Genomic DNA, 19,240 nt, shown 5'->3' on the forward strand with positions numbered 1-19,240 from the left:
GTACAAAAAAATAATCATAGTAGTATAATTGAACTATACTACTTTCTGATCGTTTTTAAGATAAATTTGTCTTAAATTATTTAATATTAATTATTTTTATTGTTTCTATTGCAGTTACAAATTAAGTGTAATCTGTTATCACATGAAACTCTCAATTTTCATTTAATGCAATTCTACTTGTTTTGTTGAAGAACTGTAATAGTTACATACATCAATGTAAAACCGTGTGGGTTTAATGTTTCTTTATTGGCGTAGAGTTATTACTGAACTTTTACGCTAGATTTTGTAATCGAACACATACCATATTTCTCTCTTTTTCACTGTATATGCTTTTGTGTTAATGATTCGAATGGTGTAGGAGAAAACATCGATTTCTCGTTGGAATCAAACCCCCGGACGGCTAGTCGATTAATTCGTCGCCGATTTTATTACGGTCTTGCGTTTAATTTATAGACGATTATGAGCATTGTTATTTTAATCTTAGTTATAAATTTATACTTTTTATTTATTTTTACAGGCAGGAGTTATTGGGGGGCCGCTTAACAGCCCCCCGGCAGACAGCGGTTCTCCTTCTTCCCCCGATTTGGACCGGTTGAGTAGGCTGTTCGATTCAGGACTTGATTTATCACCTTCATCACCTATCACTGATAATAGTAAGTGTTTCGTCGCATTATAAAAATAAATATGTTTTTATTAATTATTATTACATTTTAATTATGAATGTAATGTCTTGATTCGTCTTTTTATTTACAATTATAATCACAAAATCATAGATAAATGCTTCATATCGCCTTCCATATTTCAGCAAAGTAAGAAATATTTTTTAAAAGTACATAAATTTGCCGAGGCTATGTTTAGGAAATAGTCGTCCTCTGTTCTCCAAAACGTTAAAGATAAGAGTAAATCTGTCGAAAGAGCGGGAATTAATAAATTAAATTTTTAAGATGATAATTATTATATAGGATACGTAGATAAAACTAAAAGATAGATTGAAACTAGAATAAATAAGGGTGTTTTCTTCACCGTAATTGTAGAAGTCTAGAAAAATCAGTTTTAGCCGAACGTTGGCCGGAAACTGGTCAGAAAATAAGTTTATTAGAAACGAAATTTTTAAAAAATTTATGAAATAAACAGGAATTAGATAATTCTGAAACTTGCTTAACCATATCAATGCTTAAACTTGATCGTTATACAAAGTGTTTCTAAAATGGTGGGCTGGCTATACTTTTTCGGATCACTTGTAAAACTAAAGAAAAAATATCCTTAGGAAAGATGGCAATTTATCCCTCGTTCTCCTCCTGTCTGCCATTTTATTATTTTTATATACTAATTTATATCTGAAATTCGAATAGACGAATCGCATTAATATTTGATAAGCGTCTTGGAAATGTTTTAAAATTAGTAAAAAATCAGGACCTTCGCAAATTACAAAATGGCGGCCATTTTTATTTTTTAATTTGTTGTATCTCCATAAATATTAGCTATGTCAAAATTTATGTTATTTATTAAAATATTAAGCCTTTTATTTTGAACAAAATGACATTTTAATTTTGAAAATATGCTGACAAATAGCCGAGTTATGGGAAAAAATTGATGTATTGATGAATTTTCTGAATAATTATTAGGTCTATTATTATGAGAAAATTATTACTTAATTTGATACTAATTTACAATACTAGAATCAGCAATAAATAAAAAAAAATATTTCATCGAATTGAACGTAAACTGGAGGACATGAAACCGGACACGTAGTTACAACATCAATTTTCTGCCATAACTCGGCTATTTGTTAACCGATTTTCAAAAATAAAGTTTATTTAATAGAACGAAGGAGAAATTTCCATTTTACCTAACGATATTTTTTGTTTAGTTTTACAAATAGAATCCGAAAAAGTATAGGCAGCACACCATTTTAGAAACATTCTGTATAAATATAGGGGACGATTTCTAATAATTTTCTAGAATTTTAAATATGTTAAAAAAGTTTTTGTGAAATTTTTCCGACATAAAATTTTTTTTTTCTTCCTGAAGTTTTGTTCACGGGCAGGGATTTTTCTTTGATTGGTTTAAAAATTCTTGATATCTTTACCAAGAAAATTTTATCTAACTTTTAAAAGGGACATACACATAATAAGGGTCCGTAATACGGGTAATCTAACTAGAAAATTTTAAATCATTATTTTTCATGGCTTATATTCAAATATTCTGTTGTTAGAAATACTTTGTTTGTAATGAGTGTTTCGTAAGTATATTTTTTTATTTAATATTTATTATTTTTTCATTGATCATACTATTTTATTGATAATACAAGAAATTGCTCCATAATAGTACACATTTTGGATTATTACTTTTCTGATAATTTATATTCTCAAATATGTCTTGGTCTAGTGAAATTATTGTAACAAAAGATTATGATAAGTTATTAAATTTCTGTTCAAAAACTAATCGAGCAACCGCTCAGCTTTATTGAAATTACTGTAGGTTCCCGATCATACTTGCTTCAAACATTATGACCGTACCTGTTCTAGTAGAGGATTAAAATAATTTTTTTTTATAACGAGTAATAAAAAAGTACAGTTATGGCAGTAATTTTAATCTCGTGTTCTTTCATAGATATATGGAAATTAGTGGGGGCTGAATCTTTTTACTACCGGATTGTAATATACTTCGTCAAAGTTTTTTACTACAATGAATGGATGCACAGCACTCCACGCTTGCTTTGCCTCGCCTTTGGCAAATCGTTATTAGTCTGTGAGGCAAACTGTTCATAAGGATGGCGGAGTGTTACCACAATGGAGAGTAAAGTAAAAAATAAGGATTTTGTATGAATCCCCTACATTGGTATTTCTTAGCAACCTGAAACCTACTCTTTGGTACCCCCCCCCCACCTCTTTGGTATCTGAAACCCTACTCTTTCCTATTCGATGATACCTCCTCCTGTATAACTGTTGTAAGATAACTACAGTGTACAACGGATTTGAATTATGGCATTTTTAAGTACGTGAATAGTATCTCATAACAAAATTCTTCATGTAATACGGTAGAAGAAATAAAATCTTTTTGTAGCCAAAGTTCGGACGGCACGTGCATGGAGCTGAGATGTTACAGCGTGTTCCATTATTTACATCCTGTTTATTAACTTTTATTTTCTTATGATTATTAAAAAAATATATATAACTGAATTTATTACCTTCGAAATATTTTTTTATAAATAATTTTATAATAATTTATAATAATAATTTATAATCATTTTATAATTTTATTATAAATAATTTTATGAATAAATATTATTCATTAATAGTACATTATTCAACGAGCCTGTTAATGTTAGCCATTAATGCACGAGTGCAAAGTAAGTTACGACACTCGTCAAGGCTCGTGTATGTAAACTTTGCAAGAGTACATTAATCGCCGTTGTAGAGAGTTGCATACCGTATTTTTTTTTACGGCTAAGAGAATATTGATTTAAATCGATGATGGAATACGTTTTTCCGGAATATTTTTCAAAAAATACATTCCTGTCGCAGTGGGAACTTATTGATCATAAGTTCTGCATTTTTTAATATCTGTAGGTATCAAAAGACATTTCTCCCACAGGATTTGACATATTTAACAAAAGGATAAACAGCGTAATATAGAAACTTAGTTTACCTATTGGTGTAATTTAAAATTAGCCTCTGCTTATTAACTACTAAATCGGATTAAAATCAAAATAAAAAAAAAAAAAAAAACGGTGATATATTAAATAATGCCCGCTTCTGATTTATCAGCGGTTGAAAAGAGTAGGCTTTTGATCGGCGGTACCTGTGTCATAATGAAAATTTGCTTCATAATGACCCTCATTATGATACAGGTTTCAGCCGCGTAATTCAAAGTTATAATACAGTCGTAGAAAAAATACCTTTTATAAGATAAATATTAGTAACCTAATAATGTGATACGGTGACCCTAACTTACATTGAAGGTTGTCGGTTAGTTACGACGAATTGGAAATTTAATTAAATAATTAGTATTATACCGTTGTTATAAAAATTTAATGAAATTAATTGTTGGAATGATTGCTGTGTATTTTAGCAGACTGGTGAACAGCTCTTTGGTAAATTCTGTAGCCGTTCATTCTCTTAAAAAGTTAATAAGAAGAATCAGTATAGTTTATTTCAGTATTTAAAAACGTCTTTGTGCGTTATTAATTGTTTTAAAAATTGTCTTTATTCTTAATTAATTAGACAGTTTTGAAATTACTAGTTAAGTTCCTTCTGAAGTTATCTGACGTTGTACAAGCGGTGAGTACTTTTCGTATTTTTTATTGCAGTGACGTTATTCCTCGTTGAAATATTTGTTGACTTTTATTTCTGAGAACAAATCTCTTCATAAATCGTTCATAAATCGGTTCATAAAGTTCATAATCGTTCATAAAGTTCATAAATCGGTTTGATAATCCAATATTTCTTCAATTATTTTTGATTTGGTGAGAATAGGGTGGTTTATGCTAATAGCGGTACGTGTGGTGGCTGTAACCGATCTTGGGAATTGTTTTTTCTCCTGCGGATTTAAAATACGCTTAATAATTAGAATTTTTAGATGGTTAAAAAAAAAAGTACTGCCGTCAGTAACGAAGTACACTTGATGAAATCTATATATGAGGCTTGTTGCTTTAACAGTTTTTCGATAAAAACGTCTTTAGGTAGTGTTGAGTTATATTAAATAATTATTCAGAAAATGATAATCGATACGGTTTTTATATTATTACGTTATTGGTGTGACTTTATCGAAATGTTAAAAAAGGCGTAATAAATTAGAAAAGCAAACGCGTTTACTGATTCAACGAATTTTAATAACGCTGAAATTCATGCACGCAGAAATTCGTGAAATAAACAACAAAGTATTCGGATAGTCATTTGGAATTCAAATTTGTAGTGTTAGATGTAGGCCGTGAGGAGAGCAACAATGTGTTAATTGTGGCGAATGAAGTTCTATGAAATGAGTCCATGCAACCTTCAAAACTGCGGCGGTATTTACAAACTAAATATGTGACTATGCAGATAAAACATCTGAATATTTTAAAAGTAGGTTTTTACAACTAAACGAGTGTAAGGAATCAAAAGAGATTTGTATAAAGTTTAAACAACAGAATGGTAGTTCTAGCTTCCTGCGAAGTTGCTCATATTGCTTAAAAAGGAGAGCCACATAAAGTAGCAGAAGAGCTAATTTTTCCTGCCGTGAAAAGAATAATAACTATCATGCTTGTTGATAAATGCACGAAGAAAATTACTTAAATATCGTTGTCTAACAACACAATAAAAAGACGAATTGATAAAACGGCGGAAAGTGTAGAGTACATTATTAGTTGAACGATTACGATCAAGTAAATGTTTTGCATCGCAACCGGATGAAAACACCGAAATTTCAGATCATGTGAATCAATAAGCTTTGCGAGTTACGAATATAATAATGACATTTATAAAGACATGTTATTTTGCAATGCAGAGCCATTATACGCTACAGTTGAGGTTATGCTCGTTAATCATTTTATCGAAGGCAATGGAATTATGTGGGATAATTTTGTTGGAGGCCGCATTAGAAAATTTATACTATTTGTATCAACATACTTGTGTAAGTGTACATCTTCTGCTCTAGTCTTCCTTAAAAACTCGTGTAAAAGTAAATTTAATGTGGAATCAGATTTGCGATTTCAAAAATCTACAATTGGACCAGCCTTCGGGACACTGGCAACTGCAAAACAACATCAGCCGTCCTACTGACAACCTTATGGTAAGCCCGAAAAACATTTGGCACAGTGAAATCATTTAAAATTATCTTCATTTTGTACCATGTTCTCAGATACATTTACAACTTAAAATTGGAATGTAATTTCATTATCACTTCTTGAGATGTGTAATTCGTTACATTATTCATACATATAATAACGAGGATACATAAAGTTGATCGATATTAATTAAGAAAAAATTTAGCGGGTATGTCAGAACACAGGATAGGTTATAAGGGGTCCGTGGCAATGAAAAGGTTGGGAATCACGCTGCTCTAGAAGAAAATAAATGAATCTGTGATGGAAGAAGGAAAATAAAATTATATTAGGTTCACAGAATCATCTATTTGGACAATGTAATGTGTAATTTAAAAGCGTCCACCGAAGCCATGTGGAAAATTTTACAACGAGATCATCAAAGACTATAAAATAAAAAGAAAGTCTTGAAATCTACTCTGTGGTATAAGTAAGGCATAAAACTTATAGGAGAAAAAAAAAATCGGTTGAATTGAGAACGTTCTCATTTTTTGAGTTACGGTCTGTTTGTTTTAATTAATTTTTTTGTAAAAATGTCCGTTAAGGAAACTAAATTCAACATTTAAGAAAACTTTCCATTTGTAAACATAACACGTTGGTTAATGTAGAAATTTTACTTCACAGCTGTAAAAAATTGTTAACCGGGTTTGATAGGTATCTCCCTCTTACCATCGTCACAAAATCATCAAGCCCACCTAACACCGCACATGTTTTTCATTCGTGCGATTTATGTGGTACGAAAACCATGAAAAAAATTTCAAAATTTCGTCCGTTTTATAAATCGTCAGGGTTTATGCAGTGTTAATTCAGCTGTCATTTTTGTCAGTAAAACCTATCGCAGTGTCCTAGAAACGGCTCCCTAAAAAAATCGGACAACTTTTATAAACGCAGTGAGTTTAATCGTCTTCTTTATGCGGTCACACGAGTTGTATGCCGACTAGTTTCTGCACACTTCTAGTTTCGGTCTGTTTCATATTGTTACATTATCGGCGGATTCTGTCTGTTTTTAAAACTGCGTTTTATTTTAAGGGTAAATTTTTGTATTTCATATGGAGCAATTGTGGTTGTTTACATTGTATTTACGTGACTTTGTGGTATTGTATTTTTTAACTTGATGAAGTTTTGTTATTTTAAAAGCCGGCGATTTGATTTAAGTAGATAAAATTATTCGCATTTTTAAATTTGAACTCCATAATCCCTTTCGTTAAGGGATAATTGAAACTCCTCTTGCGCGAATACTTTTTACACTTTAGTCTACTCTGACGTAAATTGAATTGAAGTTTTCCGTTTAAATCCAAATCTCTCAAGAATAGAAGAGTCGAATTAAACTCTAATAAAGATTTAAACTATTTTAAATACGAAGGAGGTAATCGTGATAGCTAACTCTTACAGAACGTAATTTCGTTTAAAATTCAATTCAAATTTTAATTTAACGAAAAAGTAAAATTCAGTTATAATCTAAAAGACCATAGTAGATGGAGTAATAACGATTAAAATGTATGAATGTGCATTCGTATATTTTCATTTTCGTATATGTTACACACACTTATTACTTAACACTTACGTATTACTTTCGTAGGTTTGTATACGCGCATATATATATCTGGTGATCGTAAAGTCGCGCAACCCAAATGACAACAGATTGTTTTTTAGAAAACCTTTTTATTTATTTACAAAATAATATTAACATTTACAAAAGTATCACTTACAAGTTTATAATAAGTGTTGGAAACGTCCATATAATTTTCAGTGCATGCATTAATGCGCTTTCTTACATTGTATGCGACGTTTTCCAGTGTAGCAGCACTGATATTTGATATACGTACATTCCTCAATATTTTCATCAACTGTATGCGGATTCTGAGTACACATTACATTTTAAAAAGCCCGAAAAATAAAAATCGTGAGGACTCAGGTCCGGTGTAATAGGAGGGCCGTAAACCATGAGAAATTATCCAGTCATCGAAGAAATGTCATGCTACTGTTCATCGAAGTGCAGTCTCTCCGTCTTGTAGCCAGCAACGTCGTTCAGAATGTAGCAAGCTTAAACGGCATGATTATTTCTTGATACCATTCAGCTGTGATGGTTTCAGAAAAAAAGATAGGCCCGACAATTCTCCGACGAGATACACCACACCCCAATTTTTTGCGATTGTAATGGCTCTTCATGGAGACGTGTGGATTCTCTGAAGTGAAGATCATATTCTGTAATTTTGACTGTTAACATATCCGCTAAGATGAAGCCAAGCTTCACCGCTGAAAAAACCGTGTCTAGAACAAACATGTCATTTCGAATGAAACTTCTAAACCACCGACAATACTACATTTATTACTCCTTATCTGGTTCTTGGAGCCGATGACTTAAGTTAATCCGGTACGGATGTAATTTTAGAACTAGTAGCCGTATGAAAACTTCCGTAAGATAGCCCGATCCGGTTAGAAAGTTTTCGAAGAGACTTTTTTGGTGAACGAAGAAGTGTTTCATTTACCGACTCGACATTTACTGACTTGGTCAGTTAAAACACTCGGACGGCTGGTACACTTACGGTCATGTACACTATCTGTATCCCAAAAACGATTAAATAAACGACATATAGTGGGTTTGTTTGGCGCATTAGCAACTGGAAAAGCATTTAAAAATCTTAACATTTCGCGTACGATTTCGATTCGCAGTAAGTCAAAACAATAAAGACGCGTTATTCTTCCGTAAAAGACATTGCTGCTCTGACTAAACTGCTTGGTGCCACGCCCACTGTTGCTCGGAGGCGTGATCTAGCAGTGTGCTACCATACAATATTCTGTCACACAAAAAATTACCCTAATTAAAATATCTTTTACAAATTTAACTATCATTCTTACAAAGCAGAAAAATTTGGGTTGCGCGACTTTACGATCACCTGCATACACGCGCGCGCGCGTGTAAATATCCATTTCAATAATTTATGAAGCCGAGATAGATAGTCTGTTTTAATAAAACATTGAAATATTGAGGCTAAATTTAAAAATATCGGTATATTTCAACTTTTTTCATAGCGTTTATATTACTTTCGCTATTTATATTGATTGGCTGGTAATGTATATTGCTCCTTAAAACTTGCCCCGATCGACTTTTGAAAACAGATTTTTTATTTTTAAATTTGTTCGTTGATAGTGTATAGCGATAATACACATAGTGAATGTATGAACGTGTTCTCTTTATATTAAGAATTCATTCAAATATAAAGAACGTAAAGAATTTTACTCTGGAAATTATTTACGTCTCACTTGTTTTGTTTTCCCTTGTTATTGTTGGTTATAAGGAATAGAAAAGATTAAAAAAAAAAGTAATACATTGTAATTTATATTTAATGAAAGTAATTTTGTTTTCCGTGCTTTCCTTTTTAAATAAAAATGTTCATTGATTTAAAAAAAAAAATGATAAACAATTTTTAGAAGAATAGTGCATTTTTATTTTTACTTCCTTGTACGAAGTAAAGGAATTATGATCGTGAAAAATTTCCGTTTTCAAATTTCAACGGAAATATCCTCTTTGACCATCCCTGAATCCATTTTGACTAGGTTTGGTGTGACGTCTGTACGTACTTATGTACGTATTTCGGATAAGTCAAAAACGATTAGCCGTAGAATGTTGACATTTTGGATTTAGGACTGTTGTAACATCTAGTTGTACACCTCCGCTTTTGATCGCAATCGACGACCAAAAGTGTGCAAAAAAGCCAAAAATCCCAAAACCTTTTGATTTTGGACTTTTTCTTAACTGTAGTAATAAGCCCTCATTGAGAGCTTTTCAACGATATTTCATAAGGGGTATTTATTTTCATTGGTTCCATCGTTATAGCCAAATAAAATTTTAATTAATGAAATATTTTAATCTTAAAAGGGAAGGCACATCGTTTCGAATCAGACTTCGTCACCTTTTCTTAACTTTGTTTTGTAATTTAAATATATTGATTTATTAATAATAATTATTAAGCCGTGGTTGTAAAAAAACTTTTACAATAAATAATAACTCAATAACAATTTTAAAATAATATGAAAAAAATTTATTAGTGAAATAAAATTTTATATACTTTTAAAAGTGTGTATATGTAATTTATAGACATTATTATTACTTATGTCTACGAGCATATGTAATAGATTTGGTGAAACATTTGATTATTTAATATTAGTTGAAAATTATATTTATAATCCTATTATTTTTGGATTTTCTAGTTTAATTTCTGTTTAATTTTATTTACTTATTCTGGAATTTCTGTTATTTTATCTACATTAAGGTTAACTACAGAATGACTGAAAAATAGACCTTTACAAGAACAATTTATACAGTGAGGCATACGTGCCCTATTATTTCTTCTCTGATATTGTCGGACAATATTCTCCATAAGTCGGAGTTGATCATCATTTCGTTTATTTTTATTTTTTTGTTGTCAATCGCTCTTTGGCTCTTTATTTAATCGCTCTTTGGCTTGATGTAATTCTTCTGATTTTAATTTGTGTACACATTTTCTAGTTTTCAAATCTTCCCTCTCTTTATATACATCATCCTCTCTTAATCTTTTTATTCTTTCCTTGGTCTTAACGTTTTCTTCCTGTTTATATTTATCATCTTTTCTTAATGTTTTTATTCTTTCTTCGGTTTCAACATTTTCTGATCTAGTGATACGAGTAATAAAGGGACTTTTACTCTATACTAGTATCTCATGTAAGATAGTTGAATTAATAATTGTATAAATATTTGATGTTAATAAAAACTATTATTTAAGCAATTGTGTAACATTTTATTAAAGAAATGGAGGATCGTATCTCACTTTCAAATGAAATAAGTTTAAATGAATTGCAGCAAAAAATGTGTATGTAATTTAATAGACGTACAAGGAAGTCATGCGGTGACCTTATCAGATTTTTTATTTTACTGTTGAAGTTTTATAAAATCATTTATTTTTGTATATGGCAGATCGAACCAAATTTCTTCTTTTTTTTATTTTTTTTTGGAATATGAATTCTGCACATCTTTCGAAAGTTGGAAGCGGGATTATAATATGAAATTTATTAGTGTATGAAAAATGTCGTATAAAATACCGTATGGAATGAAGAAAAATCATTTTTTAAAACATCGCCGCGAGTTTTAAAAGTCGCCTGTAACCATCACGGGAAGTTGCACGATGTGAGTTTAATTTAAAAATTAGTTCAGTTTGACATAAAAAACTCACAGCTTGATGTAATTTTCTGTACAAAAACTAAAAATTAAAACCAATGACCTTTCTTTCAGTTTATTCCAGTGTGCCATAAGAAAATAATTTTTATTGCAGTTCTAATTAAAAAAAGAAATAAACAGAATTCGGTACTTTTTTGTTTTACGCCCCCCATTTTTTTCGCATTTTATTCATCTAAATATAATAGCATGTTTTATAATAATTGATGAATAAAACACTAGAGAAAACGCACAAACATGCTGTTTTATACCGATAATTTTAAACATATTAACATATTTTACATATTAATCAAGATTAGCGAGCGAAGCGAGCTTAGGTTAATGTCAGGTGAAGCAATAATGGATTGAAAAATGTACCTGAGAGAAGTGTGTGGGCCAATCATTTATTAAAAAACCCCCCCAAAAAAGTCAGCTGGTCCAGGAATGACTGTAGAAATAGAGTCCTCATTTTCAACAAAAAAAATTACAATAGAGGCAGAATTCTTCAAAATTGGTGGATATTTGGAAAGAAATTATAAATATAATCAAACTAAAATTAACCTACGCTGGCTTCGCGCGCTGACCTTGACTAATTAACAGTAATATTTTTATTATTTAAATAAATTCAGTAATTATTGCAATTATTTATTTTTTATTTTTTTTATTTAACCACTTGAGAGCAACCGGTAACCGCCTAGAAGACATTACTTCGGTTGGTCCCAACTGACGTGGCTGAAGATTAGCCCCCTCTTATTGCAGCTTGAAGCTGATCTCCCGACGTGGTCCCTCTTGAATCATTGAGACATCACGACATCCCTCCCTGTTGCCATGGTGACTCAACCCAAGAGGGCTAAATTATTTATTATTTAAATAATCAAAACATTACTGTTAATTAGACAAGGTTAGCGAGCGTAGGTTTATGTTTGATTAGATTATATTTACAATTAAAAGCAATAATACTTACATTTTTAATATGTAAAATATGTTAATATGGAGAATGCTTAAAATGAAAAGTATAAAACAGTATGTTAGTGTATTAGAAATGTATTGTTGGATTATTTTTGAGTTATAAGATTACTACGGTATTTCTGTAATGTTTTATTCATCAATTATTAAAGAACATGCTGTATTAACTATTTTTTTTTTTAATGTGGAAAAATGGGTGGCGTAAAAAGAAAAAGTACCCAGAATTCCAGAATAGAACTTTTTTTTGTCGTGGAAGAAAAATTTAATGTATACAAAGTTATATATTCTAAATGTAAACGTAAAAAATTTTTTTGTGTTTATTATGAATAGTATAAATTTAACAAAATTAATCTGAAAAGAAATTGGTCTTTTTCCATGTAGACATTCGAGCGGGAAAGATAGAAGGAAGTAACGCAAATTAAATTATGTTAATTAGATTTCGTTATCATAGATTTTAAGGAAACTGGCATTACTCAAACAAAACTATTGTAATGTTGTTATTGATTATAATAATATTTTATGTAGGTTGAGAATTGAATAATTCCGGCATATACAGGAGTGATTTCTACTTATCTCTTTAATGTCGACAATGAAATTATTTTCGACAATCAGTTATTTTAATCAAAGTATTATGATAATTAATATTTTGGTAACAATTTTTCTTTATTAATTTGAATTATGATAGATTTCAATAATTTATCAGTTTATTTGTTATTAACTGATATTCATTCTTATTGATCATGATAAAACTTGTATTCAGTTGTTACATTTACCCGAATTGTATTGCAAATCATTTACTCCTAACAGTCGAATATTCCTTCTGTAACTTGTCTTATTCGGTTTTAAAAAGCTTTTTAAAACGGAAGACAAACGTCTTCCGTTTTACTTAAAAAAATATTTATACGTCTTTCATTTATTTATTTTTTTTTTACTTCATTTATAATGTGTGTGTGTGCGCGCGCGCTTTCTCTCCCTCGCTAAAACATGACGTTTTCTAAAAAAATTGTACCTTGTCGATTTTATTGAAACTGTCCTTTGAAACATCATGTACAATAGAACTACAAAACGTTTCAGCATATCCAAAATACGTTTTAATAATAATAAAAGTAGTAGTTAAAAGGATTATTTTAATTTAGTTAAACGATAAATAAAGATGTATGGGAGGGAAATGTACATGCATAAAAGTGGTAGCAGTAAGATGGTCTTATTTTGTAAGAGAAGTTAATAGATATTAATGAGATATATTACATCTAATAGAAAGAAAATATCGATTAATGTTTTTAATTTTTCGTGAGCTGTCTTTTGTTATATTTCGAAAAATTAGGATGGGTTTTATTCGATAAGTTATCGATTTCGGGTTGGGGTTTTAAATAGTCACCGGATGCAAAACAGTCCACTTATTATATAGGCAGAGTCGCCTTCATCAAACGTTAAAATACAAACACAATTAACTCTAAAGATTGTAGCATTCTTACGTGTACCAGTTAACATTGGCTAAATTTTATAGAATGCTAACTGGAGAAAAGGTATCAAGAATAATGAAATAGGGTGGTAACATGGAAGGGCCGATTTACACTAAGAAAGGAATTAAAAACTTCATCGGTTTGCTTAAAGGCTCATTCTTTGTATTGGGAATTTATCTTCCTATAGTCAGTCGAGAAATCGGGGTATCTTTACGTAAAATTTTAGATGAATTATTGATCAACGATTTTGCGACGGTCAACTTGAACATATGCTGCAATAAATTATTGCATTTCCCCAGATATTAAAGATTAGACTGAGAGTAGCTTCAACTTCCTTTACGGAAAACGCTTACCGATCTTCTGAATCAGATGTAGTTCAAAAGTATGAGATTGAACAGTACACTCTTCGTTAAGAGTGGTTTATATAGTTAAATCAAAATTATAGCCACACAATTTTAAAAATTCCTAATAAGTAATAAGTGAAAAATGTGTTTGCACTATTTAAAAAGTATTGAAGACGTGCAAGTACTGTCTGTGATGGTGTCCAATAGCCTTAAAAGTATGTTTGAATTTTATTTTTATAAACAGATTATTACGTTTTAGTGTTTATTCCTTTCTCAAAGAATGGTGTATAATATCTGGCGTAACCTGCTTTACTATAGTACATTTGTTGGTTTTGTACATCCACGTTATATATACATATAATTATTTGACCGAGACATATACAAGTCGCAGATAATATTTGCTAACATTATTTACGAATATTTTGTTGTAGGCTGTACTGTACTGTTATCTGTTCATAAATATTTTCATTGAACTCAGTCTTAATAACCTTTGTTGTACTCATGCAGCATCGTTTTTAATAGTTAAAAAGATATAAACATTGCTAAAAGAAATGAGATTTTTTGTTTTGTTTTACAAAATGTTTAGTATTTTTCCGGTCATACTAACATAACCTCAAATCAATAAATTCTCTAATTTCTGAGAAAGGGCAAAAATAGACAGCAGTATAACAGACATAATTTGTAAAATAGTTAGAAGATGTTTGTCTGCAGTTGGATTGGTTGAGTACTTCCTTATTTTCCTGTTTAGCCTCCGGTAACTACCGTTCAGATAATACTTCAAAGGATGATATGTATCAGTGTAAATGAAGTGTAGTCTTGTACGATCTCAGTTCGACCATTCCTGAAACGTGTGGTTAACTGAAACCCAACCACCAAAGAACACCGGTATCCACGATCTAGTATTCAAATCCGTGTAAAAATTACTGACTTTATTAGGACTTGAACTCTGGAACTCTCGACTTCCAAATGAGCTGATATAGGAAGATGCGTTTACCACTAGACCAACACGGTGGGTCATTGGTTGAGTACTATCCTTCTCAGCAAAGATTCACTGAAAGAAGGTAGATATATCGCTTATCTAGACAAATAGTATTTGACTGTTAAATTATTTTCCAGTGACTATTATGTGTACCCTACTGTCACTTTTCTGTGATGTCGGGGTCTTCAGATCAGATTCAGCTGTATAAAATGTCTTCTTACTTTTAATTTACGATAAATCATTTGATGAAATTACAGTTAAGCAAAATAAAAAGCCCTCACCGCTTAAAAGAGGCAGTGCAGTTTCGTGGTTTAAAAAAAGAAAATTAATTAAGTTTTATTACATTCGTTTGCGCTATTTTTCAGCTGTCTAGGTCAAAAAAAAAGAAAAAATACAGTTTATACATTTTAATACAGAGTAATTATTATTGTTAGATGCGGCAAAAGTTGATAGGTTTATTAGATTAGTAGTTATAATCCGAGCGAGTACAATTTGGTATGTTATTATTATAAAGTGAAATATGGATATTTCTTTTTACCGATTATTGATTTTACCGTCATAAATAGAAATAAATATTGATTGCAAATAAAAATCGACAACTTTTTACAGTAATTTCTATCATTAATTTTGTTTTAATGCACATAAATTCTATGTAGGTATTTTAAAATTAAACGAAAAACTATCAAAGATACTTTGAAGATCATTTTTTTTTAGTCTCCGGAATCACCTTTAGGAGTTATTGCTTCAGAGGATGAGATGAAATGACATTTTGCAGCGTATGAAAATGCCATGCCTGATCGGGATTGGAACCCGGGACCTCCGGATGAAAGGCCGAGACGCTACCACTCACACTACGGAGGCCGACCATCAAAGATACCTGGCTCTGTGTAAGAGCGGGGTAACAATTGTAATAAGATATAAATATTAAAAATTAAAGAACACGACTGCAAAAAAAACAAAAAAACATTGCTTGTCAATATAGGATAATTAAAGAGCGTGTGGGTGATAATTTTGTATATAGTATATTTTTTTAGAATTTTTTTTAAATTTATTTAAAATAATATTACTTATGTAACATATACATCTCGGTAACGTAAGAATTCCAAAGCGGGGTCATACTTAGCTGTCTAGCTGCTACGGTGGAACAAACATACATATATATATATATATATTCATACAAACACTTAAATTACATTATACTCCTTTTTGGGTAGTCGTGTAATAATAAGGTCCATTTCTGAGTATATCAGTTAATTTTTGTTCTGGTTTGGTTCCATCGTGATTTTGTATTATACTAGCAAATATCTGATATTTGATATAAAATGCCGAATAGCACAGGCGAAACGAGCTTTCAGTCAGAAGTATAATTTGTTTACATCAAAAATTAATTTAAAAGTCGGGAAAACATTTTTGAAAGTATATGTTCAGACCGTCGGTTTATATGGAAGTGAAACTTGGACGATCGGAGTACCTAGAAGAAAATATTAGAAGCTTTTGAAATGCGGTGCTATAGGAGAACGTTAAAAATCAGACGGGTGGATATATTGACAAAGGAAGAGATGTTGCGGCAAATCGATGAAGAAAGAAGCATTTGGAATAATATAGTTAAAAGAAGAGACAGACTTATAGGCCAGATATTAAGGCACCCTGGAATAGTCGCTTTTATATTAGAGGGTCAGGTAGAAGGAAAAAATTGTGCGGGCAGACAACGTTTGGAATATGTAAAACAAATTGTTAAGGATGTAGGATGTACGGGGTATACCGAAATGAAACGACTAGCACTAGATAGGGAATCTTGGAGAGCTGCATCAAACCGATCAAATGACTGAAGGGGGAAAAAAAGCAAATACTAAGTATGAATTTTGAAAATTGGAAGATTGGTTGCGAAGATACAACATTTCTTAATAACCGTGACCTGTTAGATCGACAGTGTACCGATGCAAACCAAAGTTAGCCTTCAACATACCAACAAATATCTCGTTTGAATTTTGAAAATCTGACGATTGTTTGCAAAGATATTGTAAGAGCACCCCGTTTGTTACCAGTTGTTTATGATGATTGGTTTAGCCTCGCACAAGGTGCTCGCATCACCTCACACGCAGTCTCCACGGGAAGCCCATTATTATTAAACAGAAATTTTTTAATATTGTTTTATTTAATGTGAATTAAATTTTATTATTTTTGTAATACCATGTGTTTCAAAATAAATATCGGGGTTTAAAAGCTATGTAATATTTCTCAAGTTTCACGTATATTGATTGAAATGAAAGAGCAACTCAAACAATTTTAGTCGTGCTAGCTTCGCAAATGAAAGATTCACCGTGACGATGAAGAATTTCTTTATCAAGTCACATTCAGTGACGAACCAACATTTCATGTTAATGGAAATGTAAAGAATCATAATGTGCGTATCTGGAGATTAGTAAATCCTTACGAAATAATGCAGCGTGAACGAGACTTCCCAAAACTTAATGTTTTTTTTTTCCCCATTATTATCCCGACGGAAAGTTTACGGACGTTCTTTTTCGCGAAAGTAAGTGTGTGTGGAATGAACTATCTCAGTATATTTCAACTGTGGCTTCTTTCTCAGCTGCAATACGATACAGAACTTTATTTGGCAACCATATGGTATCCTCCTGGCTGCGTAACTGTGTAGTAATTGGTTGAGTGAAATTCTCCCCGATCGCTGGATCGGTCGCCGGGGACTAAATGACATTGCTTGTTTGCCGTGGCCTCCACGTTCGCCGACTCACTCGTGCGATTTGTTTCTTTGAGAATTTATAAAGGATCAAGTGTATGTGTTACCGTTACCGACTGACCTACCCGACTTGAAACACAGGATTGAAGCAGCTGTTGCATCGATTACTCCTAATAAATAACAAGGAAAATAATATATACGATCAACAGGATTGTTTAGTTGTTAACTTTAAAACTTTATCTTGTTTTAGATAATTATTTTAACTAGGCTATTAAGAGGAGTTTAAAAAAGCAAAAAAAAAGAAGAAAAAAATAGTTTTAACAGTAATCATATTTATAAATACTAAATAAATAGGAGTTTAATAAATTTAAAAAAATTACCGGCCTGTTAACTTTTGTGTAAATTTTACACATATTACATCAACTGGATTAGATTGTGTATAGGTTCTTTAATTTTTGATTCTCATAATTATTAGATTTTATATTATTTTAATCCCGATGTTTGATGGAATCTTTTAGAATAATTTTTGTGTTAACGATACGGATATTGATGTTATTCCTACTTTAATGACTGTGAACATCTATGTAAGAGCCGGGTATCTTTGGCGGTTTTATCGTTTGATTTTGAAATTCATAGAGTTTATGTGCATTAAAATTTTAACGATAACAATTGTAAAAAGTTGACGATTTTTATTTATCAATATTTCTATTCGTGACCGTAAACTAGAAAAGTAACGCCTTTAAGAGAACAGAAGGAAAATTTACCTCCCGTTGTTAAAAACTGCTAGCCAATATGCCTGACCCAGAAATACAGACGTTTTAAGTCGTCACAGCGTCAGCGTCTCAGACTCTAGCAACGCTAGCCAAAATGCCCATCTCCCTTCATCAGTACCTCCTGCTGCCACACCCCTCTACTACACAATAATGTACAAACCGAGAGACAAACATCGCATCAGCAATAACCTCATCAAGTAAAATATTAAAAAATACCGACACACAAAGACACACAGAATTTAACTGCTACATTTGCAAGTTAAACGAATTGTTATCTGAAACATTTTTAGGATGAAAAACCTAGTAATGGTTGTAAGTAGTTTAAACGGGGGTGAGTGTCAGCCAAATGTGTTTTTCAATTTTAATATGGAGACTGAATCTATGTTTTTTATTTGGAGTTTTTTTTCATTTCATTTTTAACGGATTTAAGTGAAACAGGCTCGTAAATTAATGCTTGATTATAATACCTTAAGTATTCGCCGTGTCTATTGTTAAATTGTCATCATCATGATCGTACCAACCTGGAGTTGGAATTAGAGTAAGAATTTTCTTTTTTTTTCTTTTTATAAATAGAGATTTTAATTCGCCACATCTTTCACTGTAAAAAAGTAAAAATATATATGAAAATTTTTATATCAAATGACATTGATGGTCTACTTCTTTTAAATAAATTTATCTAATGGTGGTCACTTATTACCATTGAGTAGATGTGAAGGTGAGGAAGATCGAAAATTTATTCTCGAAACCAGAAATAAAGGGATCCCGACATTTTATCTTGTGTTAACATTTGTAATTAAATTGATCTGCAGTTTATTTTACTGTTGAATGAGATTGATAATGTAGAAACATCCTAACCGTTTAAAGTTATTAGTTAAGTTCTGATGTTGTTTTCATTGATTTTGTGAAAAAGGTAATACAATTTGATAAACTTCATGTATAATTAGCCAGGTTGGGCGAGCCGCTGTGGACCCCTCCAGCCCAGTAGAACCCCAGAGCTGACCTAGAGGCGCCTCGGGCGGGGCC

The 19,240-nt window shown here is 31.3% G+C and overlaps 1 protein-coding gene across 1 annotated transcript in view; it reads left to right on the forward strand.

Annotated features, from left to right (window-relative positions):
- Nucleotides 1-19,240, forward strand: part of orb (polyadenylation element binding protein orb) — a 122,831-nt gene that overhangs the window by 34,888 nt on the left and 68,703 nt on the right. Inside the window, exon 2 of the mRNA XM_075375013.1 lies at nucleotides 518-653. Coding sequence (XP_075231128.1) covers nucleotides 518-653 — 136 coding nt within the window. The remainder of the gene's footprint in view (nucleotides 1-517; nucleotides 654-19,240) is intronic.

The sequence above is a fragment of the Lycorma delicatula genome, chromosome 9 (genome assembly GCF_047948215.1).
Source record: "Lycorma delicatula isolate Av1 chromosome 9, ASM4794821v1, whole genome shotgun sequence".
Taxonomy (NCBI): Eukaryota; Metazoa; Arthropoda; class Insecta; order Hemiptera; family Fulgoridae; genus Lycorma; species Lycorma delicatula.